This window comes from Capricornis sumatraensis, chromosome 1, assembly GCF_032405125.1.
Source record: "Capricornis sumatraensis isolate serow.1 chromosome 1, serow.2, whole genome shotgun sequence".
NCBI classification, from domain to species: domain Eukaryota; kingdom Metazoa; phylum Chordata; class Mammalia; order Artiodactyla; family Bovidae; genus Capricornis; species Capricornis sumatraensis.
Window position 1 is genome coordinate 7,543,078 of NC_091069.1, and position 27,935 is coordinate 7,571,012.

General features: G+C 57.0%; 1 protein-coding gene across 2 annotated transcripts; it reads right to left on the minus strand.

The window, feature by feature from the left end:
- Positions 1 to 248: 248 nt before the first annotated feature.
- On the minus strand, positions 249 to 27,744 carry LRRC8A (leucine rich repeat containing 8 VRAC subunit A). 2 transcript variants are annotated; one of them, XM_068984876.1, is made up of 4 exons: positions 27,655 to 27,744; positions 24,358 to 24,464; positions 7,028 to 9,192; positions 249 to 2,139 (listed from the first exon to the last, which is right to left on the minus strand). In XM_068984876.1, the coding sequence occupies exons 3-4, from the start codon at positions 9,182 to 9,184 to the stop codon at positions 1,864 to 1,866; spliced, it is 2,433 nt and encodes an 810-aa protein (XP_068840977.1). In that variant the 5' UTR covers positions 9,185 to 9,192; positions 24,358 to 24,464; positions 27,655 to 27,744; the 3' UTR covers positions 249 to 1,863. The 2 variants fall into 2 exon arrangements, with proteins under 2 accessions (XP_068840977.1, XP_068841048.1); XM_068984947.1 differs by lacking the exon at positions 24,358 to 24,464.
- Between the last annotated feature and the right edge of the window lie 191 nt (positions 27,745 to 27,935).

Consider the following 27,935-nt stretch of genomic DNA (forward strand, 5'->3'; position numbering starts at 1 on the left):
AGGGCCCAAACCCTAGGCTCTGGCCGGCAGAGGATGCCTGGCTGCGGGATCCATGCCTGACGGGCAACAGGGGCTGTGTCCAGTGAGTGTCTGCTGGTAGCTGCCTCTGAGGGGCTTCTGGCTTCACGGGGCAGGTAGGGAAGCAGAGTTCCTTATCTTCCCGGAGACCATGGGGTCGAGTGGACCTCAGAGACCCGAGGGACACGAAGACCTTCAAAGGCCACTTTCTGTTATAGGTTTATTTGCTGTTTGAACCGAGTCCACAAGTTCAGACCCACGTGTAACGGATTGCTTCATGGTTGTCAGAGGCTAGTGTGCGTTATTCTGAGGATTATATCTGATGACACGGCGCGGAAAACACAAATGGACAAATGGACATAATCGTGAAGACGAGAGACGCTAGAACGTGCCTTAGTGTCCAAGTGATCGATCGAAGGTGGCGGGGACCCCGGAGACTGATCTCAATAAAGTGAGCCGGCTTTCCCGCCACCAGGCGCTGCGTGGGCTGGGCGCCTGGGACAGAAACCGTATCCAGAACCTGGAGAGCCCGTCTAGCCCGGTGGCGACCCCGCCTCCAGGTGTCCCGTGCTGAAGGACCGGGTGGCACGTCACCAGGTGGGAACAGCGCTGACGTCAGCAGCTCAGGCTAGTGGTGGCACTGGGCTAACTCATGACACATGAGGTGGGAAAGCAGAGTCCAGGTGAGGTGGCTCCTCTGGACTCCTTAACACTGCAACAAAGTCAGGGTGAGGAGGCAGGCCGGCGGTGGGGGGGGGGGGGCACAGCGGGGAGGGGGGCGGGGGCGGAGCACCGTTCATCTGGGGATTAGCCAACCCGAGTCCCCTCCCTTCTTGGCAGCTCCGGAACATTCCCTTTGGCCAACAGCCACAGAAACGAGAGCCTGCCAAGATACATGGAGGAGAAAGAAAACAAGACACCAAAAAAACAAAACAAAATAATCCCCGCTCTAGGAGGGGAGAGGAACAGACAGACTCCTGGACCGAGGTCACCGCGGACTGGAGGCGGCCTGCAGCCTGCACCCCAGGGGAAGGAAGCTAATTCAGTGCCCTGCTGCTCTGCTCAGGGAGGACGCTTGTCCTGCCCCGAGACTCCAACTCACTGGCCTTTAGTGTCCTTTTTTTTTAAGTTTTTTTTTTCTTTTTGATACCCAAACCATCAATTTTCAAAAAATTTCTTTCTCCTTAAAAAAAAAAAAATCTCAACTGTGACAGCAAACCCTGGGCCTGGCTTCTCTGCCTGGCGGCCTGCTTTCCCACAGGCTGTGCCCCCAGAGCCCAGCCTGGCACCTCCGAGGTGACTGTCTCACAGCTGGTTCACCCTGGACCGCTCTGCTCACGTCTGGGTGGGCGCTAAATGCTGGCGGGATCACCAAGAAAAGGAAAACGGAAATACGGCTACGATTCCTCTAAGACCCCCCACATCTGAGCTGACCTTTCTTGGGAATGTATAAGTTATCTGGAGTGAGGGGGCGGGAGGTGGAGAAAATAAATACCAAGAACTAAGAAGGTGTCCCTGGACCTCTGGCGTCGGCTCAGCCTCTGGGGCAGCGATGGCCTCCAGGGAGCAGGCCCTGATTGTCCAAATACTGTGCTCGCTGGGAGACGGACTGTAGGTCTCTGATCTCCCCCTCAGGCGCCCGCCCTGGGGGGCACGAGTCTCGAGGAGAAAAGGGGCCAGCCCCTCAGGTGCGGTCCTGTCGCCCGGCCCGGCTCCTGCGCCCCCGCTGACAAGCTGGGCTGGTGGTCCGTCCGGGGCTCCTGGGTTCCTGGGCCCGAGGCCTGCACGGAGGTCCAGCGGCAGGCCGCGCACTCCGGGCCACGCGGGCTCCACAGCCGTGGATGCTCAGGCCTGCTCCTTGTCGGCCCTCCAGAGCCGCTCCTTCACCTCAGGGGGCAGGGTGTTGAACAGGTCCTCCTCCACCACCAGGCCACTGCGCTTGAGCAGTGGGCACTCGCCCAGCTCCACAGGCAGGCACTCCAGCCGGTTGCCACGTAGCTCGATCTGGGTCAGGCTGGTCAGCTCGCCCACCCGCGAGGGCAGCGACTGTAGCACGTTGTTGCCCAGGTGCAGGGCCCGCAGCTTCCGGCACTGGAAGAGCTCAGGGGGCAGTGCCTCGATCTAGAGGAAAGGAGAAAAGGGCACAGTGAAGCAGACGCAACTGGGACCTGGGGCTCGGGGCCCCCGGCTTCCCTCCCCCAGGCATTGGCACTTTCTCTGATGCCCATTTCAGCTACCCCGGACCTCAGGGACCAGCACAAGCTGGGCCCGAGTCTGGCTAACTCCCCCGTGTTCTGCATGTCTTGGCTTTGCTGTCACTTCCTCCAGGAAGCCTTCCTTGACCTCCTGGTAACCTAAGGCGACCATGTTCCCCCAACAGCACTGATCCCTCCATGTGGTAAAACTGCTTGATCTCCTGTCACTGGCAGACCCAGGGACTCTTGAGAGGGCAGGGCTGGGTGTGCCATGCTCCCTGCTGTCTCCCAGCACCTGGCACCCCCCACCCCTTCCAAAGCAAATCACAGGAGTCAGCTGCTACCAGCACCATCCCCTCCTCTACCACCCAGGGCTCACCAGGAGCCGGGCTGGGGGTCCTGCTGGGTTTAAGAACAATTTATGAAAGCACAGCAGCCTGCTGAGAAAACTCTATAACCTCAGCTGAGAACTAGGGAGAGCTCACCAACAGGGTCAGAATCCCAGCTGTGTCACTTCCCCTTCTGGGCCTCAGTTTCCTTATCTGTCAAGTCACAGGCTGAGGGTGGGTGCAGGGAGCCCAGTCTTGGCCATTCAGGGCCCTCTCCTGATTCTGCAAAGTTTGAATAAGAGGCAATACCCACTTGTCGCTTACTACAGGACAGGTTCACTCTGAGCACTGATGGTATTAATAGTTGAACTCTTCAGAACTACCTGCAAGTACTTTGGAAACACTTGTTCCACGTTACAGATGAGAAAACTGAGGCCCTGAAGGATCCAGCCTGCTGAGAGGTTCACAGCTGGAAAGCGGTGGAGCCAAGACATGAATCTGGCTCAAGAGTCCGTGCTCTAACTGTCCACTCTGTTGGTGGAGCAAGGAGCAAAGGGTGCAGCTAGGTGGGGACACACGGGAACAGCCCCATAAAGGCTGGCTTCCTCCCTGCCCTCCTGTGAGCAATCAGCTACAGACATGAGCACTTCCTCAGCCTGTTCTCCTACCAGCTCCTTCAGATATGGCGGACAGGAGGGAGACCTCCAGCAGAGCAGGAGCCAGGGGATGGGCCCCGAGCCTACAGAAGGGTGACGGGCAGCTTGCTCTGTCACCATCCGCATGTTCCTGCTGAGGATGCTGAGGCCAGGCAGAGGCCATGCCAAGAGGGGCACTGTGGATGTCTTAAAGGAGACTCCTGACCTGGCCTACAAACCTGCCACTGCTGTGCCCAATGGTCAGGAATCGGGCAGGCATGGCTTCCAGGTAGGCAGGGACTCCAGGAAGGCCAGAGGACAGATGAGAAGTGGGTTCCGGCAGGACCAGAGCCTCCCAGAGACCCCACTGCACCCAAAACTGGCCTCCTCCGGTGACACAGACAGTGGCTGGGGAACGGGAAGGACTGGACCAGCGGGTGGCAGAACTGGGGTTCACATCGGGGCTCTCCCCCGACACACTCCCTCCCTGGGGCACCCCCGCTCTGCGGCCAGCTCTCTGCAGGCCCCACAGAGGGAGGGGAAGGTGGCTCTGATGCCTCGGTCCGCCGCCCTGGCCGCTCCTGTCCTTCCTCCTGAGGTGTGCTCGTGCACTGAAGGCACGAAGTCGACTCCCATCACCCCAATCCCGCCCTCGCCCACCTCCTCAGGGACCTCGACGGCTCCCCCATCAACACTGGCTATCCCTCAAGTCCACCTGGTCCTTGGAAAAAACAAGACAGCCCTCCCAGAAGCCTCTGCGACCTTCCCGACAAACCGCCTAGAAAGATGCCGTCTCTCTTGGCCCGCCAGGAGCCGGCTTCTACCCCTGCGCGACCTGGAAACTACCTGGCCAGAGCCACCCGCGGCCACTCCTCATCCACTGGACCTGCCCATGTTCTGTCATCACCCGATTCCTGCACGGGCTGTGCACCCACCTGCCTGGCCCTGCTCTCCACTGCCCCTCCCAAAGGCTCCAGCCACACTCCCTAGCCCCCACCCTCTAGCCCACCCCCTACCCCTCCCAGACTCAGGAAGGACCGAGCTTCACCCAGGAGCCTGGGGGATGACTCCCTGAGCTTCAGGTTCAGGCTGACTTAACCTGGTCCCCTGGACATCCCAACACGGAACCTACCCTCTCCTCTCTGAAAACCGGTGCTTCGTCCTGCCTCAAGGACCCTCCAGCCACCCAGGCAGCCAAGTGAGAACAGGCCGCACCCCCTCCTGACAGCTGCAAGCAGGTTTGTTTTTAAAGAATTATTTTTGATGTGGACAGCTTGTAAAGTCTTTACTGAGTTCGTTACAATATTGTTTCTTTTTTAAGTTTGCATTCTTTTGGCTCTAGGGCATGTGGGACCTTAGCTCTCCAACCAGGGATGGAACCTGTACCCTCTGCATTGGAAGGCGAAGCCTTAACCACTGGACCACAGGGAAGACCCTGCACACAGGTTTCTATAGCTCTGGACCTCTGTCCTGCCCCGCCCCCGCCTCCTGGAGCTCCAGGGAGAGCCAGCTCTCTGCATTCCAAGGCAGACCCTTCCTCCCTCAATCAGGCAGGGGGAATTTGGTGGACAGTTTGCCCCAAGTCAGGCACTGGACAGAAGAGTCAAGATCCAGGTCTTCAGATAGCAGAGGGAAGGAAGGGACACGAGGCAGGTAATCTGCAACCAAGTGGGAAAAACAAGATGCCTTCAGCCCTGGCTTCGGTGGTGGGGGGAGTCCAAATTCCAGAGGCTCAGCTCACTGGTCCACCCCCGGCTTTCATTTCCCTGTGGACAGAACCTGCTAGAAGTTCCCTCTCCTCTACGCATGGCTGACTCCTCCTCATCCCTCAGGGCCAGGTGAGACGTCCCCTCCTCCAGGAGACCTGCCTGCCCCGTGCTGACCCCAGCCCCCGGCCCAGTCCAGGGTGCTACCTTCGAGTTACCCGTTTGTCCTTGCAAGCAGTGAGGTCAGGATGGACCAGGGGGCCTTGTTGGTTCTTGGGGACCCCCGGCTCCTCGCTCCCCACTAGGAGTGCACAGAGAACACTTGCCAAATCAATGAATGAATATTCGAATAACCATGGAAGGAATATGACCCTTAACAAGGTATTCGTCAGCATGACTTGAAACCCGAGAAAATTCGAGGTGAGGGCCTGAGTCGACCCACACTCACCCACCCTGTCCACTTCACAGGCAGTAGCCCGGGGGTGTGGGGGGGTGACTCACGAGGAACCAAGGAACCGCTAGGCCCAGAGGGAGGCAGGAAGGCGGGGAGGGCTCCCGCTGGGAAGGAGGAGGAGCCCGACCAAGTCTGGCTAGAAGGAACTTTCTTTCCCTACAAAGGCCTCTGGGATTCCAGGGGGTGGGGACAGGACGTGATGAAGCACTGTGCTGAACTGGGGGCCAGAGGGTCTCCTTCCTCAGGGACTGCGTGCCTTGCGCCACTACCGCTTCCTGAAGGGTGACCTCAGTTAACGCGTGACCCTGACAGCTGCTCCTGGAGCAAAGAGCTGGGGAGGCGGGGAGGGTGGGCAGGACGGGGTGCCCGGCTGGGGGCCAGCCACACCCTCCTCCACTGGGTATCTAGCGGGGAGCCGCCTGGTCCCCCTCCACATGCTGAAGAAAGGGTTGTGGTTGTCCCCTCCTCCCCAAATGGGGCTGCTCCCAGGAGTCAAATTTTCCTGACTGGTGGGCGGTGGGCCTGTCCTGGGCCCCGGGGGCAGATCTCTAGCGTGAAGCAGCCTGGGATCTGACCGTCACCCCTGTATGCTCTCATACGTGCACATGCGTATAATATGGGGGGAAAGGAACGCTTTGTCACAATCTCTGGTTCCCAGGGAGAGACGCTTGGGGAAGAGCGGAGGTGTTCCAGCGGTCAGAGGTCTGGGGTGCCTGACCCTCCTGCGTGAGTGATGCTGGACAGGGCGTGTCCCTCCCAGGAATGGGGGCATTTCAGGGGCTGCTGCCTCCCAACTGCTGAAGCAAGCCCCTGCTGTCCTCCCTGAAACCACCTGCCTCCCTTCGAGAGGGTTTCCACCCAGAGTAGGAACTAGGAAGACTTCCTTCCAGCATCAGGTCCCCAGCAGGAGTGGGCAGGGCAAAGGGAAGGCACCCCAGCAGCTGTGGCAGAGGCCAGGCCACAAAGCCACAGGACCACCTGCCCTCAAACCTCTACCCGCCTGCTTTCACAGAGGGGCCCTTGGGTGGGTGGGGGGGTGCTTCCCCAGACAGGCAAGGGGTGGGTGCGGAGGAACCGAGAAAGGTCTAGATCACCGCCAGGGTGTGGCCTTCAGCTCTGCAGGCCCACGACAGCTTGCACAATTTCCTCTCCAGAAAGACAGGTGGTGACAAGCCAGCCCCAGCGGAGCCCAACTCTGCCTTTCGCCACCCTCGACAGGCAGAGAGGGTAGAGGGTATGAGTGGCTCTGGGAGGTGCACCAGGCACCCACAGTTTCTGTCCTGGGTGGGCCCATCCTGGGCTCCAAGTCTGGTCCAGGACAAGCTGAGGAAGATACCACAAGCCCTAGGCCGAGTCCTGCCTCCCACCACCGAGCCCTGACAGAGAAGACTCCTGCCTGTGGACATCCCCGTCTCCAAGGAACCTGCCCAAAGCCACCCTGGGGACCGGCACACCATCCCTCCTAGCAGAAGTTGGCCACATCCTGCAGTCGAGACAGGCTCCCCAGTCCACGGATCCTGATTCAGCGGGTCTGGGCTGGGGGACGGCGGGGGGAAAAGCCACCTGGGAATCTGGATTTTCATCCAGCTCCTCCCCTAGGTGCTTCTGGGAACCACAGCTGCAGACCCCAGACTCAGGGGTGCCAGACTGTCCAGAAACACACACCCCTGCCCTGCCATGGGCCACTCACCCGGTTGGCCGTGACGGCCAGGTTCTGGAGGCTCTGCAGGAGGCCGATGTCAGCAGGGAGGAAGGTCAGGTTGTTGTGGCTGAGGTCCAGGTAGCGCAGCTTGCGGCAGTAGAAGAGCTGAGTGGGGATCTTCTCGATCTTGTTGCGGTTCAGGTAGAGGCGCTCGAGGTTGGTGAGGTTGCCGATCTGGATGGGGATGTAGGCAATGTGGTTGTACCACAGCTTAAGGCAGGTGAGGCGGTGCAGGTGCTGGAAGCTGATGATCTCCTCGATGGTCTTGAGGTTGTTGTCCTTGAGGTCGATCTCCTGCAGGTTGTGGAGGCTGAAGATGGAGTGGGGGATGCGCTCCAGGTCGCAGCGGATGAGCTCCAGCTCCGTCAGGTTGGCCATCTTCTTGAGGCTGTTGAGCACGATGAGCTTCGTGCCCTCATTGTTGATGGACAGCTTCTGCAGGTGCACTCCCACGTCCGTGACCACCTGCGGCAGCTTGCTCAGATTGCTCTTCAGCCGCAGCACCTTGAGCCGCTTGAGCTCGCGGAGCCCGTCGATGACGATGAAGCGGTTGTTCTCGGCACTCAGGTTGCCGGTCAGGTGCAGCTCCTCCAGCGTCTTCAGGCTGTAAATCCACAGCGGGATCTCCTTGATGTCCGTGAACTTGATGTGCAGCGCCCGCAGGTTCTCTCGCAGGAAGGCCAGGGCGGGCGCCTCGATCTTGGCGGCCGTGTGGTACAGCCACAGCTCCTTGAGGCCTGTGAGCTGTGCAATGCTGGGCGGGATGGTCACGTCGGGGATCAGCTCCAGCTTCAGCACCTCCAGCTCCACCAGGTCGAACACAGTGTCAGGGATGCCACTGAGCATGAACAGGTGCAGCTCCAGCTTGTCCTGCGCGTTCTTGGTGAGCCGCTGGCGCAGCTTGTCCAGCGTCCACTCGTTGTTGAGGTTCAGCTGCCGCAGCTTGTTCTCACTCACCTCCGACAGGAAGACGGCGAAGCGCTTTGAGTAGAGCGGGTCGTACTGGTCGATGAGGTGCAGCATGAAGGCGAAGTCGTTCTTGACGTCGGGGATGTCGCTGTAGCTGCTCTCCTCGCGGATGGACTCGAACGAGTACTTCTTCAGGGAGCGCCGCAGCATCCACCAGAGTGTGTACATGCAGATGAGGCCGTAGAAGATGACCAGGCTGATGTAGAAGGATGCCAGGATCTTGAAGAGCGTGGCCAGCGGGTGGGCGCACCGGTACGTGCGGTAGCCTGTCAGGCTCTCGATGTCCACCGTGCAGTCCACGTCGAACTTGATGTTGTGCACATAGTAGACGGTGTAGCAGATGATGAGAATGAACTTGATCACCTTGATGATGGTCTGCCGCATGTACAGGCGGTACACGATGTCCCCCTCCTCCACGTGGGTCCGGAACTTCTTCACCTTCTCGAACAGCGCCTTGGCCTGCTCACCCTCCTTCTTGTCCAGCACGCCTGTCTCCGAGCGGTCCACGATGCCCTGCTCGATCCGAGACTTGGTCCGCTGCAGCATGGGCACAGTGGCCTCCACGTCCTCGCTGACCGTCGACGACTTCTTGTCCATGGAGCCGTTCATCTTGCTGAAGGCCGGCTTGGGGTCGCTCTCCTCCACCACCGTCTCCGACAGGGCCCGCGTGGTCCAGGGCGAGTCGAAGCACTTGAGCAGGATGGACACGAAGTGCTCCAGCTTGGAGCTGGTGCGCGGGAACTTGAACCAGAAGTTGCTGCAGGCCAGGAAGATGAGCGTGTGCAGAAGCACCAGGTAGGGGAAGTACTTGGCGAACCAGTGCAGGCGGTTCTCATAGCACACGGCGTCCACGTAGTTGTACTGGTGCCGGTCCAGGTCGTACTTGATGCCGGTGGGGCCGGGGTCGGGGGTCGGCCCGATGGTGGAGTTGGGGTAGGAGGGCTCTGGGCCGGGGGCCGCCCAGCCCCGGAACGAGTCGTTGCAGGAGTCCTTGGTAACCCACTTACAGGGCAGGCAGATCATCTTGTCTTGGGTGACCTGCAGCGTGCCCCCGAAGACAGCGATCATCAGCATGACGATGGAGATGTAGTCGGTGAACACGTCCCACCACGGCTTCAGGATCCGGTACGCTGGCTGCGTGTCCGCAAAGTAGCGGAGCTCTGTCACCGGAATCATGGTTCAACCTGAAAGGGACCACGGGAGGGGGTTACTGGGGGGTAGCTGGGCTTTCTGAGACCCGGGGGGGCAGGGGCAGGAGACTATGGACCCATTGTCCAAAATTCCACCTCGAGGCTAGCTGTGAGTCACACTAGCTGGGCAACACTCACAGGGCAGCCCACGGAGTGGCCTTGGTCCAGAAACCAGATGGTCACTGGGTGGCTGGAGGGAAACCACCGCAGGGAAGGTGGGCAGCTCCCCATTCCACAGATAGGAAGGCTGAGGCATGAAGTCCAGGCCATGCTGACAGATCACTAAAGAACCTCATAGGGACCCCCGCCTTCCAGCAGGAACAGTCCAGAAGTCCTGTCTAGACCCCATCCTGTTAATGATAAGACCAACCACAGGGGCCAGCTGAAAACTTACAGCTCCTTCAGAACCAGGAGCCATGAAGCCACACCAGTGATCTTAAGAGTGGCCGTACAGCTTGCGGGATCTTAATTCCCCCACCAGGGACTGAACCCAGGCCGTCTGCAGTAGAGGTCAGAGTCCTAACCGCTGGACCACCAGGAGATTAATTCAAAGTCCTTGAAGAGATTTATTCAAAGTGTGAGAAAAGCCAAGTGTAGAAGAGGGGGGTGGACTATGAACTAGCTTCTACAGAACAAATAAGGAAGCTTAAAACATTCCACGTGTGTGTGCGTGTAAATACGGCCACACAGGATTCTGGGTGTGTGGGGAGAGCGGCAGGAAAGACAAACACACAGCAGGCTGTAATGACGGGTGCCTGGAGGAGGGGCTGGGCAGCAGGACTAGAAAGCAGGATGACAGGGTCACACGCTGAGGGCATTTACGTCAGATTGTTTCCGGCTGTGTGCATCCACGTGTGTTTGTAAAGAAATTTAGAACAGCAGCAGATTCTCCCCCAGCAGAGTCCCACTCGGCAGGTCCTGGGTAGAGCCTGGGAGTCTGTTTTTTTTTTTAACGCTTGACTTCGAGGCCACATTCAGGAAGCGCAGCCAGGGGCAAGGTGTGCAACAAAATGACCCCGCGAAGAAACCCTGAATCCCTGGGCCAGCAGGGAGCACCCTGCCAGGACACGTCACTCTTACAATGCTGCTAGGGCCATGAGGCTGTAACAGACAAGAAAGGGACTAGGTGTTCACTGGAGAACAATCAGGAAAATGTATAAAGCATTATGGACAGAAAAAAAAAAAAACCCTGTAAGAACACCACCCAGAGTCACCCACCCCTGTTAACTTTTCACTGAGTGATAACCTTCCAGTCCTTTCGCAAATAAAATTATGATTTGGGGGACTTCCCTGAGGGTCCAGTGGCTAAGACTCTGTACTCCCAACACAGGGGGCCCGGGTTCAATCCCTGGTTAGGGAAATAGATCCCACAGGCCACAACTAATACCCGGTGCAGCCAAATATATAAAAAATTTTTAAAAAGAACATTCCCTGCAAAAAAAGAAATGTGATTTTTACATTTTACCGTTTTCTAATCCAGAGTCTAGATTTTTAAACCAAGATTTAAATACCTGTGTTTTGACAAATGGGTCTGTGGGGAGAGGCACAAAGGCCCCAGGTTATGAGACTGGGGACCTTATTTTGATTACTGATAGTATTAATAGTGACAAACACTTCGGAGGACAGGGCCTCCCTGCAAACGCCAGATGCTCGTATCATCATGGGCATGCACGGGTAAGGACAGGAGGGAGGCAAACCTAGAGCCCTTGAGGGAAGCGGAGTGCTCAACAGACGGACACGTGCCAGGCACCAGGCTAAGCCCTCACCATGGGGTCCACCTCGTGGAGTCGCTCTGACATCCAGATGCAGGGCCCTATTTCACAGATGGGGACAACTGAGAGGCTCACCGGCATCACCTGCCCAAAGTCACTCTACAATCGGGGCAGAGCCGAGACCAAACTGAAGCCTCCCCACGCGAGTCCTCCCCAGGGCTCAGGCTCGCTGTCCCCCCACTGCTCAAGGCCCCACACAGGGCAGTGCCAAGAGGTGGAGCCCAGGAGTCCTGCTTCCTGACCCCCTCCTGCCAGGATTCCCAGAGCTCAGGTCACCGTGGGGCCAGCAGACACCACTACCCGCCCTGGGCTGGCGGCTCCAGCCCAGGGGGTCGGCCCTCCTAGTAAGTGCCCACCCCGCAGGAAGGCCCTCTAATGACCAACTGGCTCCTCGCGCCACCCACACTCCTGGAAGAGCGGGCATCCAGGGGATGCTGAATCACGCAGCCGGCCCCTCCCCAACAGCTGAATGACACCCCGACAACTCCTCCCTCCCTTCCTGGCTCCCCAAGTCCACGTCCAGGCAGGCGCCCAAAGTCTGGCGACCGGAAGGGAGGAGGGGACAGGACCGAGGGCCCGAGGACGTGCGAGAGCCTGCCCCTGGAAAGTCCGGGGCTGGGACCGCCGAGGCAGACTGCCAGGCACTGGGGGTGGGGGCAGTCTGTGACCAGGCAGGATGTGGTTGCAGCCTTGCTGCTTTGGGGGAGTGGGTGTGTCACGCAATGGAGAACAGCCTGCCTCTCGCACCAGGAGGACCAGGCCCTGCTGTCTTGGGCTTTGCTTACGTTGTTTTGGGTCTGAGGTGGGAGGTCCACTCTCCATCACAGGTGAGGGACCCGGAGGCTCCAAGGGGGAGACCATCCCGTCCACCCAGTGTGTCTGGCTCCTCCTGGCCCCCTCAACACTTTCATTCTGAACTCTCTGTAAACCGTGGCTACACCTCCCTGCTGAGAAGGGCTTCGTGGAGGGGATAGTCCTGTGATGGTCCTGGGGGCTCCTGGCACCTCCTCAGCCCTGGGAGAAGACACAGGGGTTGAGAGGGGTCAGGCAAGGGGCCCAGGCCACACAGCTGACAAGCGCAGGCCTGGCCTCACTGGGGGGGACCTGGCGAGGTGGGGGGTTGCTCTCTAGCTGTGCCACGTTTTGGCCTCTGCCACTAACTCACTGTGGGATTCTGGACAAGTCCCCGCCCCTCTCTGATGGCGTTTTGGGGGAAATCTGGAAAGAAGGCACAGGTGCCAAAGCCCAGGCTTTCGTCCCCAGGGGGCCAGGGATGCGGTGCCTTGCCCTGGATGGGTCCCCAAGAAGAGACGGCCGGGTGGTCAGGGCAGGTTGCTTGCAGGGCTTTGGGAAAGGCCCAGGGAATCCCAAGCTTCTAAAGCACTTTGGGCAGAGAGGGCAGCAGGCAGCCCGGGCTGGTTGTCATCCATCCTCAACCTCCGCCCAGATGCTGCTGGAGGGCAAGGGTCTGCCGCACACAGCAGGCGCTAAAGTATCAAGAGCACACCTGAGAAGGCAAGGGGAAGAAGTGGGGTGGGGGAAGGGCGTGGCCTGGGGGTGGTGGGCTGGCCTGGCAGAGTGGGGGTGGGGGCCTGGGAGGAAGCTAAGGCAATTGTGGGCGCCCCTCCCTCCCGGTTCCTGCCCAGCCCTCCCCAGGGGAAGGAGCAGAGCCCCCTCAGGCAGGGAGGGCCGGCGCAGGGACCTGCCCAGGAGCTGGTGACTCAAGGTGAGGAGACACCCACAGCTGGAGCCACTCCCTGTTCTGAGAATGAGGGCCCAGCCCAGAGCCCTCGGAGCCCAGGAGTGCACACTGCTGTAAAATACACGTAAGGTATTTCATTCTGCTGCGTGGCCATCACCGACCACCCATCTCCAGAACTCTTCTCGTCTTGTAAAACTGAAACTGTCTCCACGGAGAGCACTGACTCCCCCTCCCCGCCCCAGCCCGAGCACCGCCATTCTTTCTGGCAGCATGAATCTGACTACTCCAGGGACCTCACAGAAGTAGATCATGCGCTATTTGCCCCTTGGGGACTGGTTTCGTCCACCTAACATAATGTCCTCCAAGTGCCTCCATGTTGTAAAAGTGGAAGTCGCTGTCTTGTCCAACTCCTTGCCACCCCACGGACTGTGGCCTGCCGGGCTCCTCTGTCTATGGGGTTTCTCCAGGCAAGAATACTGGAGTGGGTTGCCATGCCCTCCTCCAGGGGATCTTCCTGACCCAGGGATCGAAACTGGGTCTCTCGCATTACAGGCAGATTCTTTACCATCTGAGTATCAGATGCCAGGAAAAGGAAGCAATTTCCTTCCTTTTCCAGGCTGACTAATATTCCACACGCCCATTTTACAGATAGGGAAACTGAGACTCGGGGAGAGAGGTCATGTGCCCAGCGTCACACTGCCTGTCACCTTTAACCCAGACCTGGGGTGGAGCCCCGACAAGCAGCATTTCCAGGGAGCAGCTCCCACCCCACAGCTACCCCAGGCCTACCTGGGGATGGTCAGGAAAGCACTATAAGGTAAAGGGGGCAGATTCAAGGGAGTGGGGACCTTTTCTCCCAGTTACAGAAAACGTCCTTTCCAGAAAGTTTCCTGCAGGCAGTGCGTTCATCCCCTTCCTGCACTGAGGCCTCTGCAGCCAGGACTGCCCCCAGCAGAGGTGTGCAAGAGCTACTCTCTGGGGCCTGTTTCCCCATCAGGAGAGGAATACAGAATCTGCCATGGGTGTGCCCACGTTTTGCATAAGGCAGTCAAGGATCATGGGGCGTGCGATCTAGGCTTTGGCTCACTCCAACACCTCCCTCCCCACTGGCATCACCCAGACACTCACTCACTGTCCTGGCCACCCCTGCCTAAAGCCAGCAGGGAGGGGGAGGCGCCTCCAGCAGCCCAGACTTCGTCTCTCTGTGATAAAATGCCCGTGGTAACAGATGCCCTGCCAAACTCTCCGGACTATCAGGGAGTCACAGGAGTAAGTGAGGTTTCCCAGACAACCTGTCGGGGGGGGGGCGGGGCGGACCTCAGGCAGGTGGAGAGCAAGGAGTACGGTGATGGGGGCTTAGAGGGAGGGCCAGGTAGGCTTTGCCACTCAGCAGTGGAGTGACGCTGGGCAGGGGACTTCACCCCTCTGAGCCTTGGTCCCCCCATCTGTGGAATGAGGCTGAGACAGGCACAGACCTGGCCCCCGACGGCAATCCTGACTTCAGCAGACAGCTGATGGGTGGATGAAAAGAGCACAGACCTGGAGCATGATGGAAGAAAACAGAAGGAAAAGCGCCCGCGACGCTGGCCCTGACACCTGGCATGGGGACACAGTTAGACGAGGCCGGGCACACAAGAGGCGGGCGGTGAGCAGATCCTGGTCCCTTCAAGAGGCCGCCAGAATGCAACAGGGCCTTTTCAGCAGAATAAAGGAGCTCTGGGTGTAACGCCATTTTGAAAATAAAGCGAGATTCAGAACAATAAATAAATACATTGCCATGTTGATAAACCCTGACCCACTTGGGGAATGGCTCCCTGTTAAGAGTGGGAACAGGAGGCAGGATGAAAGGAAACTGTAATGTCTTTACCAGCAGGCATTACCTTTGTGATTGAAAAGTAGCATAGAATTTAAAATAAATAGAGCCTAGAAGAAAAGAAAGAAAAACTGAGCCCTCAGGTGGAGAGTTCAGGTGTTCTTTTGTGGTTCTCAGAGGGCAATCTGGGTGGGGCCGGTGATGGGGAGTCTGGTTGGGTCAGGTCTCAACCCCAAGAGGTGGAGAATTTGGAGAGGATCCTGAATAGAAGACAAAGATTAAAGGGCTGAAATCCAGGCGGCTGAGAAAGACAAAAAGGCCGTGTGTCCTGCTGTCCTCTGCTCTAACCCTTCTTCCAGAACAGAGGCATCACTTAAAGCTACTGCGAGCTGGGATTCACCCCAGCTGCACCATGTGAAAGCTCATGGGCAAGAGATTACCCATAGCGAGGTCAGCAAGGTAGGCTGGGAGCCCTGCAGGGCAGGGACCGCTCCAGACTCATCCCAGCCCCCATGCAGAGTCCGGAACACAGAAAGTGGAGTAAAGGTTTGCTGAACTGGGCTGAGCTGGGAGGGGGAGGTGACAGGAAGGAGGTGGGCAATCGTCAGGGCAAGATTCTAGGACAAAAGTTTAGTTACAGGGACATTCACCGTGGTGTTATTTATACCCCAGGAGAACTGGAAACCGTCCAGATGCCTGTTACTGGGCGATCAGTTAAATACCCATTTAATGATCTGATGATGGAATACTATAAAACAATGAAAACATGTTACAGCAAAACACTTGATGACCTGACGACATGACAAAATATCTTCAATGCAAAAAGGAGGTAACGAGACCATGATAGAGGAATAAGCCTTTTGCAATAACTTAGACGTATATTTAAAAAATACTGACAGTGACATTAGACTGACGTTTATAACCTTTTTTTAACCCCAAACTTACCTCTGTTTTCTGTTATAACAATACGTTACTCAGGGAATTAAGAAAAAAAGATTTTTAAAAGTCAAGATTCCCAAGGATCAAGAACAGGTACGACACCTGGGAAGACTAACGTGGGAGGAGACCTACTATAAAGGCCTCGGAATTCGACCAATTCGGCGTTGATGTGGGGATGGACAGATGGACCAGGGGACCAGAAGAGCAAGCCTAAGTGAGTGAGTGAAGTCGCTCAGTCGTGTCTGACTCTTTGCGACCCCATGGACTGCAGCCATTTCCTTCTCCAGGGGATCTTCCTGACCCAGGGATCGAACCCGGGTTTCCGGGATTGCAGGCAGATGCTTTACCCTCTGAGCCACCAGGGAAGCTCCGAGCAAGCCTAAGAGACCCCGAAATTTCTGGAAACGTAGACAGTGACAGTGTCGATTTTGCAGGCTGGGGAGAAAAGAACGGGCGTCCATAAATGGAGCTGGCCTAGTTACCCACAGAAGAAAAGCACACCCCATCTATCGACTTGCAGGAAAATAAATTCCAATAAATTCAAGACCTAAGGCAAAACTTGCAAATGTTTAAAAAAAAATCTAACAGACCACCTTAATGTCTTTAGGACGGGGAAAGATCTCTTATCCCAAATGAGTACAAATCCTTACGGGAAGAGGCTCATCTATGGACCACATTACAGTTAAAATGGACGCACATCAAAGGACCTAGAAAGTGAAATGCACCCACAGACCTGGAGGAGACACTTGCAGTGGGTTTACCTGCCAAAGGATTAATACCCAGAACAAAGCCAGAACTCCTCCAGATACACAGAAAAGACAAACTAATAGGGAAAAAAAAAAGGCAAACCATGAATAGACAATTCACAGGAAAAAAAAAAACACACACAATGGAAATTCACGTATGAAATAATTCTTAATCTTGTCGTTAATCAGGGAATGCAAATTAAGACAATCACCAGCCATTTCATTCCCCTGCGATTGGCCAAAAATGTTGAATTCTTAGATGAGAAGATAGAATGCATGCATGTATCCTCTGACCCAGCAATTTGGCTCCTAAGGCTCTGAGGGTTGCTTTACATGTATGTGTGAAGCCACGGACAAAAATGATCACTCCAGAGTTGTTCCTGATAGCAAAAAGTCAAAAACCTAGATATCCAACAACAGGAGAAAGGATGAATTACTCCGAGAATACAGTGAAATGCTGAAGCCATGAAAGTATCAACATGTATCAACATGAAAAAAAGTGAAAGTGAAGTGCTTAGTCGAGGCCAACTCTCTGTGACCCCGTGGACTGCAGCTCACCAGTCTCTGCATGGGATTTTCCAGGCAAGAATCCTGGAGTGGGTTGTCATTTCTTTCCCAAAACAATGTCCAAAACAATGCTGAACCTCAAAACAAGCTATAGAATACACACATTATCTAAGGTTTTCTGCAATGTATATACCCAACTGCGGCACAGGTATTAGAAACACGCATGTTCTTGTTTAGTCAGTAAGTCATGCCCAACTCTTTGCGACCCCATGGACTGTAGCCCTCTAAGGCTCCTCTGCCCGTGGGATTTCCCAGGCAAGAATCCTGGAGTGAGTTGCCATTTCCTCCTCCAGAGGATCTTCCTGACCCAGGAATCAAACCTGAAGCTCCTGCATTGCAGGCAGATTCTTTACCAAGTGCAAGGAGAGCGCCAAAATCAAGCTGGTAATTTCATCTAAAGAGGGAAGAAAATGGGATTGGGGAAGAGGCTTCAACTGCATCTGAAATGATTTGAGAGAGAGAGTGTGTGTGTGTGTGTATCTCTATGTGTATGTGTGTGCATCTGTGTGTGTGTGTATCTGAGGCAATTACAAAACATTAAGATCTGGCAAAGCTAAGTCCTGGGTACAAAGATACCTGTTCTAGTTTCATAACTTTTGCAGGTGCTTAAACTGTCTCATACAGAATTCACCACAATAACCATCTGTTTCTCCCCCTCCGGACTGGTCTGCTCTCTGGTCTTTGCACCTGCGGGGCTCAGAAGGAGGCAGCAGCTACTAGGCCATCGCCAGGGCAGCAGACTCCACTCTTTCTACCTGGCCTGCTCCTGGCCGGCGCAGCAGCACCTGTGGCCTCTGACGATACTGCACAGCGCAGCATCACCCCCGCCTGGTCCTTCCCGCCTCAGGGAGACGCGGAAAGTGAGCAGGAAGCAGCCAGACCCTTTCCACTGGGCAGCATCCGCAGATGGAGAAATGAGACCAGGTTCCTGAGGCAACCCAGAGGGCCCCTCTTCTCCCCGTGGTGGCAGACAGATCCCAAGGAGTGTGAAGAGCAATAGCTCTGGAGTTGGGGAGATGCGGGTTCAAATCCAGCTGTACATGAAACAATTCATGACTCCAGGCGAATCAGTGAATCTCCGGAGGGTCAGTGATAAAGAATCTGCCTGCCAATACAGGAGATGCGGGTTCCATCTCCAGGTGGGGAAGAGCCCCTGGAGAAGGGACATGGCAGCCCACCCCAGTATTCCTGCCTGGGAAATCCCATGGACAGAGGAGCCTGGCGGGCTCCAGTCCACAGGGTCGCAAAAGAGTTGGATACAACTTAGCAACTAAACGACAACACACCAGGCAAATTATTTAGCCCAAGACTTGTTTTTTGCAACTTTAAAACAAAAACAATGCTACCTACCTCATATCTGTATACAGTGACCCAAAAGATGTCCAAGAGATATTAAGTAATAATAAAAGATGCTGGGTGTTCCCTGGTGGCCTAGTGGTTAGGATTCCAAGCTTTCACTGTGCTGACCTGGGTTCAATAACTGGTCGGGGAACTGATATCCCACGAGCCACCAGCCACAGTCAAAAAAAAAAAAAAAATGCTGACCAATCTTTAAGCTACATGATGTATCATGTATTATAAAGTGATATAAAATGTTACAAAATGGACAAATACTTTATGATTTCCATGTTTGGTACTCAAATCTGGTACTTCTGTGAGTAGAAAAAAATAACTGGGAAAAGGAACAAAAGACCTTCCTCACTGTGTGCTTTCTGAAGAGTGTAAAATGGTTTACAAGCACTAGTACCTGCTATCTGTTGAGTATGAAAAAGGTTCGCCCGCTCCTGCCTGCCCTACCCAGGTGTGCCCTAACACGCGCACGTGGGGCGTGGGGAGGCCAGGCCTCAGCGTGGGTGGGCTCAGAGCCCGGGGCCAATGAGTGCTCTTCTCTGAGCCTCAGTTTCCTCGACTATAAAATGGGAATGTTATAGTACCAATCTCAGAGGCTTAGTGTGAGAATTAAAAAGAGCACAGTGCATGTCTATGGCACAACCCAAGGCCGGCACACAGGGAGACGCACTGTGCTGATCTAATCCACCTGCCTTTGCAGAGAGCCCTCCCAGAATTCACTGGGGAACAGATACCCGAGAGAGGGCTGAGCCCCAAGCACAAGCCCCTCCAATCACAGACCAGGCATCCCCGAGCCCCCAGGACCTCCCAGGACTCAAGACGCCACACTCCAGGGCCTTGCACTCCTGCAGCCCCGGCTCAGGACTCCAGGACCAGACAGAGAGCTGGCGAGCCACCCGCAGAACCACCCTGAGGGGTCAAGCCCGCTCCACGCTGTTGATGTCCTCGCAGGGCCTCTCACAGATGGGGAAGGAAGTCGAAGAAACGACATGCCGCCCCTCCGTCCAGAGGGTGGCCAAGCAGGCAGGCTCCGACCACCCCCACGCCGGCCCGCAGCGCTTGGCTTTTACACCTGAGCCGTGGCAGGCCGGCCAGGCTGTGGGTAAACAGGGCACAGAGAGCCCTTTGTTAAAACCCAAATTGAGAGGCTGGGAATACTTCTCAGGCGGGAGGGAGGGGAGGCCGAGGCTGGCCCCCTCGCCCCTCCTTGTACCACGCTTGGGGAGGCTGGCCCTCCAAGGCTCTCCCAGGGAAGGGGGAAGGGCCTTTCCCAAGAGATCCGAGGAAGACACTGGGTCACTGGCCCTGCCCTGGGTGCACTCTGGGCCTGTGAATCTGCTCCTCGGTCAGCACCCTGGGGCCTCCTCTGCTCCCAGAGCAGGGGCCGGAGGTAGGGGTGGATGGCGAGGGGGCGGGGGGAGGAGAGGGCCCACCCATCATCTGGGACACCCAGCCCCCGGCCGCCCCAGAGCCGGCGCTGCCCTTGAGGCCCCCACACCCACCGGGGTGAGTCAGCAGCTGTGGGCTGGGGGTGCTGCCTGGCTCCATGCACCCTGCGTCGAAGGGCACACCCTCACTTTCGGGGAAAGAAGAAGGGAGGCAGTCTGGAGCAGGGAGAGAACAAGTTTCCATTCCAAACTGCTCTCCATGTGGGCCGGGCCTCCCAAACAGGTTGGTCCTCAAGCGCTCTTGCAAGGGTGCGGTGGCCTCCTGGGGGAAAGGTGACCGGTGAAGGATACCCACCTTGGTTCCCCTGCGGCCAAGCACACAGAGGCCGCAGGCCGGGTCCGAGGCTCAGGCCGGCCCCCTTGCCCCACCAGGCGGGTGTGTTACTGCCATGGGCTCTGGGTCACTGACGTGGCCTGTGCGTCAGCACCGGGCCTGGCGCGTCCAGGGCCTCGGCTCCCAACCTCCAGGAACCTGGTACAGCTCCCCGCCTCACTGGCGCATGGCCCTGGGAGTCACTTCCCTCCCGGGTCCCTGGTTTCCTCATCTAGGAAATGGTATTCCTGGTCAGGGCGGCAGTGAGGACTGAGGTGGCGGTCCATAGGAAGCTTTTGGCTCAGAGCCTGCCTCATAGAAAGACTCTGTAATGTTAGCTGCTTTTTTTTTTTTTTTTTACGGGAGGTTTCATCAGTCCCTTTAGGGGTGTGAAGTCAGGCCCAGAGGTTAACTGGCCTGCCCGAGGCCACACAGCTAGGAGATGGCGGGAAAGACCGCCACCCGTCTGGTCTGCCTTTCCCTTGCATGCCTGCCTGTCTCGAAGGCCAGCAGGTCTCCTGGGCCTACCTGGGCACCCAGAACCCTGCAAATGCTTCCTGGGACAAGATCCCTGTTTCCAGAGGGGTACCTGGAATCGAGGTCTCTGCAGGGAACTCCAGAAGGCCATCCTCAGATATCTCTGGTCTCTTAGGTACAGTTTTAAGGAAACTCTGGGAGGGAGCCCAGCTCTGGGTCTGGCTCCATGCGGGGCAGAAGGGCCTTGAAGACAGGTCTTGATCTGCTTTGAACACCAGCACCGCCTTCCCAGACAGGGTACGAAAAGTGGGCAGAAGCCCCAAAGAGAGGTCACAGACGCATTTGCCGAGGTCCCAGGGGACTGTGAGTGAGGAGGGCCTGGCCAAGGGTAAGCTGCCTGTTGCCCAGCTCTCCAGACTGGAAAGGGCTGCCCCCAGGTATCCAGCCAGGAGATGTGACGGCAGGACTTCTGTGTGGCCCTACCCAGTTGGCATGTCCGTCCACAGGCCGACTCTGCCAGGGGTATGAGGTTGGTGGAGGTGCCTCTGGGGTGCCCAGGTGGCATGTGAGAGCCGTGGAATTTTACAGCTGCTTCTCTGGTGGAACATGGCTCCAGACTTGAGGCTGTATCTCAGTGTCCATTTAATTTGGAGGTTTTAAGTCCTCAAGAGACGGTTAAACATAGAACTTCCTACGAGATGTGAAATGCAATAGAAACACATCGGGGAAGAGAGCAGGGAGATGTTTGTGGCTGGGAGGAAAAGTCATTCTAGAAACCTCAGCCTTCCCACCCTACACACGCTAGGAAGTCACTAAGAGCCGGGGCCCAAGGGAGCCCAGCCCTGATTCCATGCCAAGGGCGCCTGGTGGCAGATAGAGGTTGAGACCAGGGCCGGTGGAGAAGCCCTGGTCAGTGTTCACCGGCATGGTTGGCAGGTCCTCAGCCCCACGATGGCCTGGGGAGCTTCTTCAAAATGCAGATTCCTGGGCCCACCCCCTACTCAGTCGCTGCAGGCCTGTGGTGATGGGTCCAGAGGAATCAGCATTTTGAACAAGCTCCCAAACAACTCTGAAGTACCCGCAAGCCAGAGAACCTAGAGAAAAAGACAAACGAGAGGTGGGCTAGAAAGAGCACAGGCTGGGACTGCCCCGGTGGTCCAGTAGCTAAGACTCTGCGCTCCCAGAGCAGAGTACCCGGGTTCGATCCCTGGTCAGGGAACTAGATCTTACATGCTGCAACTAAAGACCTCACATACTGTAACTAAGACCTGGTGCAGCCAAATAAAAAAAAATGGAAAGGAAAAGAAAAAAAAAAAAAACAGGTACCGATCAGAAAAAAAAAGCACAGCTGTCCAGACATACAGACCCAGGTCCACGCCCTGGCTCTACCACCTGAACTGTACAACTTCCAGCAAGAACCTTCATACCTCCAGCCCTGGTCTCCTCACCTGGAAAAGTAATGCGCCCTCAACCAGGAGACTGTGGTGTGTCAGATGGCAAACTTCATGGTGACCAGCCCGCCACCTGGGCTCGGACCACAGCCATCATGGACATGAAGGCTCTGCTGCTGGAAGGAAGGCGAGCAGAGCGTCGTCCACCGAGAGGCCAGGTCTGGGGCCCCCACAAGAGGTGGCCCAAAGAGGCCCGTGCCAGAAGGAAAAAGATTCCAGGAAAGACTGGGAAGAAGAAACGGGAGAGGCAGACGGTCTGGATGGAAAGCTGAGCTCCGCCAGCGGAGGGACGCATTCTGCACAGACCTGACTCTCAGGGTGGTTCTGCCCATCAGGCTACCCAGGGGTCCCTTCTGCCGGAAAAAAAAAAATCTAGCCAGAGGTATCTACGCCCCAGCGGGGTATCCTGAGATCCTGGCCCCAGGGCAGCGCCCCACCTTCGCTTCACCTGTCCACTCTCAAGGCTAAAACCTAAGAGGAGTGCTCGGGGGACCGAGACCAAACCATCCACCAGGACGGCCTGGTGAACCGAGTCAGGGCCAGGCTCAGGCCAGCGCCACACTGTGGCCCTGCCTCAGGCAGACAGAACAGGGCCCAGACCTGGAGGCCAAAACCTCTCGGGCTGGCCCAGGCCATTCCTCCCCGGCAAGGAGGAGGAGTTCTGATCTCAGATAAGTAGGATGTGCTGCTTCCTGCTCGCCGCTGGCCAGAGAACTGAGATCAGGCCTCTGCTACTGGGGCAGGGGGTGCTGGCAGAGTTCTTCAAAACCAACAGGAAACTCCTACGGGGCAGGCCTGGGGTTTGCTGACCTTGTCCCAGTAAACAAGACAGTCAACAGAATCACACACCAGGCACTTCCCACCGCCCTCTGCTGCTGTAAATGTCCCGACAAACAGCTCAGAAACCCCGGGATGGGGAGGCAGGGGAGCGCTGTGGGTGGGAGGAACGGGAGTGGGTAGGGGCCTTCTGGCGGGACTCACCCACAGCTCGACCCTCACCAGGAAAGAGGTCCAGGGAGGACTGTGCAATGAGACAGGAGAAAGCAGCAAACCAGCAGCTCTAACAGGACGGACTTGAGTTTAAGAAAAAAGGCAAATGCTAACAATGCATGCGGGCAAATCCAGCCCTCCCCTCTCAGGTCTCTGGAGACAGGGACCACAGGAGACTTTCCACAAGGCATTAAAATCAAAACAAAACAAACAAAAAAACACATGAGGGCGTGCAACTTTGCTGGTAATTACAAAAACAAAGCAAAGCAAAACAAACAAACAAAAAACCCTGGAGATACCATTTCTTCTAAAATCCAGGCTGGGGAGGGCAAGGCCTACATTAACAAAAAGCCACGGTGGGAGGTGAAGGCATGGAGAATAAAGGACCCCAGTCTGGGATTCCAGGACCTGGCTCCAGCCCCACATCCCTGCCTTCCGACCCGATGAGTTGCTTCCTTCCTCTGAGCCCCGGTTTCCATGTCTATAAACAGCAGGGGTGGGGAGGTGGGTGAGGGTGGATCAAGGCCACTGTCTGAGCTTCCACAAATGACCAAAGAAATCATTGATTGGGTTTGTTTTACAAATTATTAAGCAGCTTATACCCACACCCACTATGCTTAGAGAACATGTTTGAGGACACCCTGAGCCACCTTCCCTGTATCGACATATTTAATCTTCAAGATACTCTCAAGGGAGGCAAGGAGCTAATATCACCCTCTTTTCACAGATGAGGAAACTGAGGCTCCGAGAGGCACCGCGACTGGCCCACAGTCACCTATCGAGCATCTGGCAGCTGGGACTCACACCCAGGTCTGACCACAGCGTCTGGGTTCTAACCGGTGGACACTCCTGCCTTTGGGAACTGTTCTCCAAAGCAGAGGCCAAGACACCGCCCCCCCCTCCATCTTCAAAGATGTCCACGTGACAGTGTGGGGGAAAAACAGCTCGCTGGCTCTCTCTCAGAGACTCACGCTCTCAGTCAGCTCTGAGACACCCGTCAAGGCTCTGAGAGGTCCTGCAGCCCGGACCATGACAAGTTACTGTTCCTGGAGTCACCCGACCACTGTGCCCAGAGAAACTGGTGTCCCACGGAACATACCTTGGGAAACATGGTCACGAGACAGCATGAACCACCACCCAAGACTGACAAAAGCCAGGGGTTCACAATGCAGGTTCACACCTGCTGGGTATGGCGTGCATATACGTGCTAAGTCGCTTCAGTCGTGTCTGACTCTTTGTGACTCCATGGGCAGTAGCCTGCCAGACGCCTCTGTTCGTGGGGTTCTCCAGGCAAGAATACTGGAGTGGGTTGCTATGCTCTCCTCCAGGGGATCTTCCTGACCCAGGGATCAAACCCACATCTCCTGCACTGGCAGGCAGGTTCTTTACCACTAGCGCCACCTGGGAAGCCCCAGTGCTATGCAGCTGACCCCTGAGTTGGGAGAAGGAAGAAGAGTTTTGTCTTCTGCACCCCTGTCCTAGAAGCCCTGGCCTTACAGCAAGAGCAAAGGGCTGTGGGGACAGGGACACTGCCCTCTGCCCCCTGCCTGGGGGCCGAGGGTGGCCTGGAGGGAGGGGGCCCAGTCCTTACCCTGAGGACGGCTCTGCTATCTGTGAGCTAGCTGATGGTGCTGAGGTTGGCCCACGTCTGTCTGGGCAGGGTCCTGGCATTCCTTTCGCTCCATGGAAGCCGCCTGCCTACGAGGAAGCAAGAGCTACCGTGAGCAGGGAGGTGTGTGGGAATCAGCGTTACCTGCTGGGCTGCCGACAGTTTCAGAGCCCCTGCTCGCTGCCCGGTCTGGACCAGGGTGACGCCAAAGAATCGGACAGTCTACTGGGGAGATGCCAAGGCAAAAGTTATCACTGGCTCTTGAGTACCTGGGGCTCTGCTGGGGGAACCTGGGCCCTCTGGGAACGGGGAAGAAGCACTAGACCCAAACGAGTCGGGTCAGGGAAGGCTCCCTGGAGAGGGTGTTGCCTAAGCTGACTTCCTGGGAAAGAGTGGGAGTTGGAAAGAGAGCATTCCAGGCAGAAGGGACAGCACATGTTTGCCTGGAGGGAAGACAACATGACTTCTAGAGCACGCTGAGCGGTTCAGCCTGGCTGGATCCAGGGCTGGAGGCGGAAAGTGGCGAGAGGTGAGCTGTAGAGGGGTGAGCCGGATCCAGGCAGAGACACGCCCTCAGCTCAACTCGAAAACAAAATCCAACCATCATCCACAGTCGAGGAGCGTTTAGTGAGCATCTACTCCACGCCAGGCACTCTGCTCAGAACTGCTCACAGGTCAGGAGGGTGGGGAGAGAAGTGTGATCAGACCACTATAGGGCTGTTGCTGCCGTTCAGTTGCTCAGTCGTGTCCTACTCTTCGCGACCCCTGTGGACTGCAGCACGCGGGGCTTCCCTGCCCTTCACTATATCTCCCAGAGTCCATTTAGACTCGTGTCCACTGAGTCAGTGATGCCCTCCAACCATCTCATCCTCTGCCAGGGAGGGGGAGCCTTTAAACCAGCCAGGTGCTGGGAGTGTGGCCCAGCCATTAGTGAAGGGGGAAACGACAAGGAGTAGGAAGGGGAAAGGGGTGGTGGTAGGGGGAGATGGTTACACAGACAAAGGGATCGTGGCGCCTTTCAGCTGCTTATGCCATGGAACGTTTCTCACAGCTGCTCAATGCCCAGGCTCTGCTGCGAGGAAAGAAGCAAGAGATGGTTTCCAGCCTCTCAGAGAGCCCCACGCAGAGTGATGGCGGCTGGGCAGAGAAGCACCTGGGTCCATGACGGCACGGAAGCCAGGCTCTACCCTCACCCCCGTCTGACTTGGCAAGGAGAGGGATTTACACCGAGGCTGGGAAAGCCAGTCACTTGCCCATGGCAGAGGCCGGCCCAGAACTCAGGCCACAGGACTCACTGGCACTGATTCTCCTTACCCTTCCTCTTCCGGGAAACACACACAGACCACTCCCCTGCACACTCAGCCACAGCTAATGCCTCTTTCCTCTGCGCTGCCTCTGAGACATTGTTAGCATTATGCTGGCCACTGTGTCAACGTTTTCCTGTCTGCCTCTCCTCCCAGACTACTAGCCAGGGACCGTGTTCTCCTAGCACCATTCCTGGCTCAGGCCAGGCACTTACCAAAGGATGGTTGAATGAATGAATGAATGAATGAGTCAAGGCAGGGAGAGGAGGTGTGCTGGGCTCTAGAGCCCCACATCTAACCCACCTGACTCCCCATGAGGTCTTACACCATCAGTGTGTGAAAACCCAGAATCATCTCCACTCTCAGGAGAGTAAGGAGAACAGGCTGATCCCTTCCCTTCAACTCTACAAGCGAGGTCCAGGCCAAGCCAGCCCCCTGAGTTCTGACCCACTGGGACAATCCTCACAAGCGCCCACTGTCCAGAAGGACCACTTGAAGTCTGCAGAAGAAACAGGTTCCTAGTGGGCATGCCCAAGAGATGCAGGATCTGGGTGAGTTACAGGGGGAAGTCACAAACATTCCTCAGGCCCTTGCTGTGTGCTCCACAGACCCTGGAAGGCCCAGAGGGCATGGGAGGTAACCCCAGAGAATCTCTAAAACTGGGAATACAGGGTGGCGGGGGCCAGTCATTCACGCCCCAGCACCTCTCCAAAAGCCAGTCCTCCAGCACGTCATCTGTCCTTGCCTCCCCCTCCCCGCCCAGAGCCAAACTTGACCTTCACAAAGGCGCTGCCCAGTCCCTCTGAACAAACTCTCACTCCCCCATCCCCTCCACAAGAAGAGCCACCAACATCAGACCTCCTCCTCCTGCCTCCAGTCTGTCTGTCTGCCCGTCTGTCTACGCAGCTGGCAGGATACACAGTTCGTCAGGAGAATAAGGTAATTCCTAATGGAAAAGGTAGGAGAGGCCCTTGGGAGCTTTTAAGCTCCACCAAATCCTTCCTCTACAATTTAGGCCCAAATTCCCTTTCCCTCACACCTCATCCCAGAAAGGCTTCAGGGGGGTAACGCAGGGAAAGAGCCCTTAGGGAAGAGACGGCCCCACCCTTCCAACCAAGTCCCCATCAGGAGGAGGCTGCTGCCAGAAACACCCCCAACCATCTCTCTTCCTTCCCAAAAAAGGCAGCACTGGCACCGGCAGAGAATCAGCCCAATCCCGGTTTCACTCCAGTCCAGACCAGGGGAAAGCAGAATCATCAGAGAGCCTCAAGAACCCATGGCTATGCTGCTTCAGCTGGGCAGCCAACTTTGCCAGGTCTCTGGCCCGCACCTCATCAGACTTGGCTCTCAGGCCCATCTGGATGCACAAGACACCGGCAGGGTTCAGAACCTCAGACCCCTGTACTGGGCTTCCCAGGAACCCCAGCCCAGACAGGCCCCCAAGAGCCTCGCCAGGGAATCTGCCCTCCCCCCACCCAAGTCAGGGCACAGTTCCCGCCCGATCCAAAGGAGGCAAGAGGAACGGGCCAGGAGCCCAGGAGAACCTTTGAAAAAGGGGGGGGGGTGGGGAAGGTCCCAAAAAGAGGGCCAGAGGTGGAACCTCCAGTAAGTGGGGGAGTGTGTGTGTGTGGAGGGGTGGGGATCTAGGGGAACCCAGGAGATGACAAGGGGACCTGGGGGAGCCGAGGCGGAAACTCCCGGTATGTAGAGCGCAGGGAGGCACTAGGGTGCCTGGGAGGGGGCTCGCGCGCCGCGGCGCCGGGGAGAGGCTGGGGGGGACCCCTGTGACCCAGGGCGTGGGGAACCCGGAGGCAGGCAGAACCGAGCTGACGCGGGAGGCCCCCAGTGAGCCAGCCCCGGCGGGCACAGTCCCAGCTGCCCAAGGCGCCTGGGGCCGGGCAGCTGGCCGAGGACGTCCAGGAGTTGATTTCAAGAAATGACAGCTCGCGCCCCCTTCCCCTCCCCACCCGCTCACCTGGGCCCGCCGCGCCCGGCCGCCCAGCAGGCAGCCCCGAGCCCCTGCCGCTCTGTCCCGCTGCCGGCCACTGCGCCCCTCCGGCGCCTCCTTTTGTTTGTCCCTCACTGCACCACTCAGCCTCCTCCGCCCCGGAAGTGACGTCACCGCCGGGCGCGAACGCGGCGCCCGGGGCGTAGCCATCTTTTTGAGGGGCGCTCTTCTCCTCGCCTTCACCGGCTCTGCTCCCGGTTGGCGCCATGTGGCTTTGGGGCGGAAGTAGCGGAGCCCTGGTTCCGCCC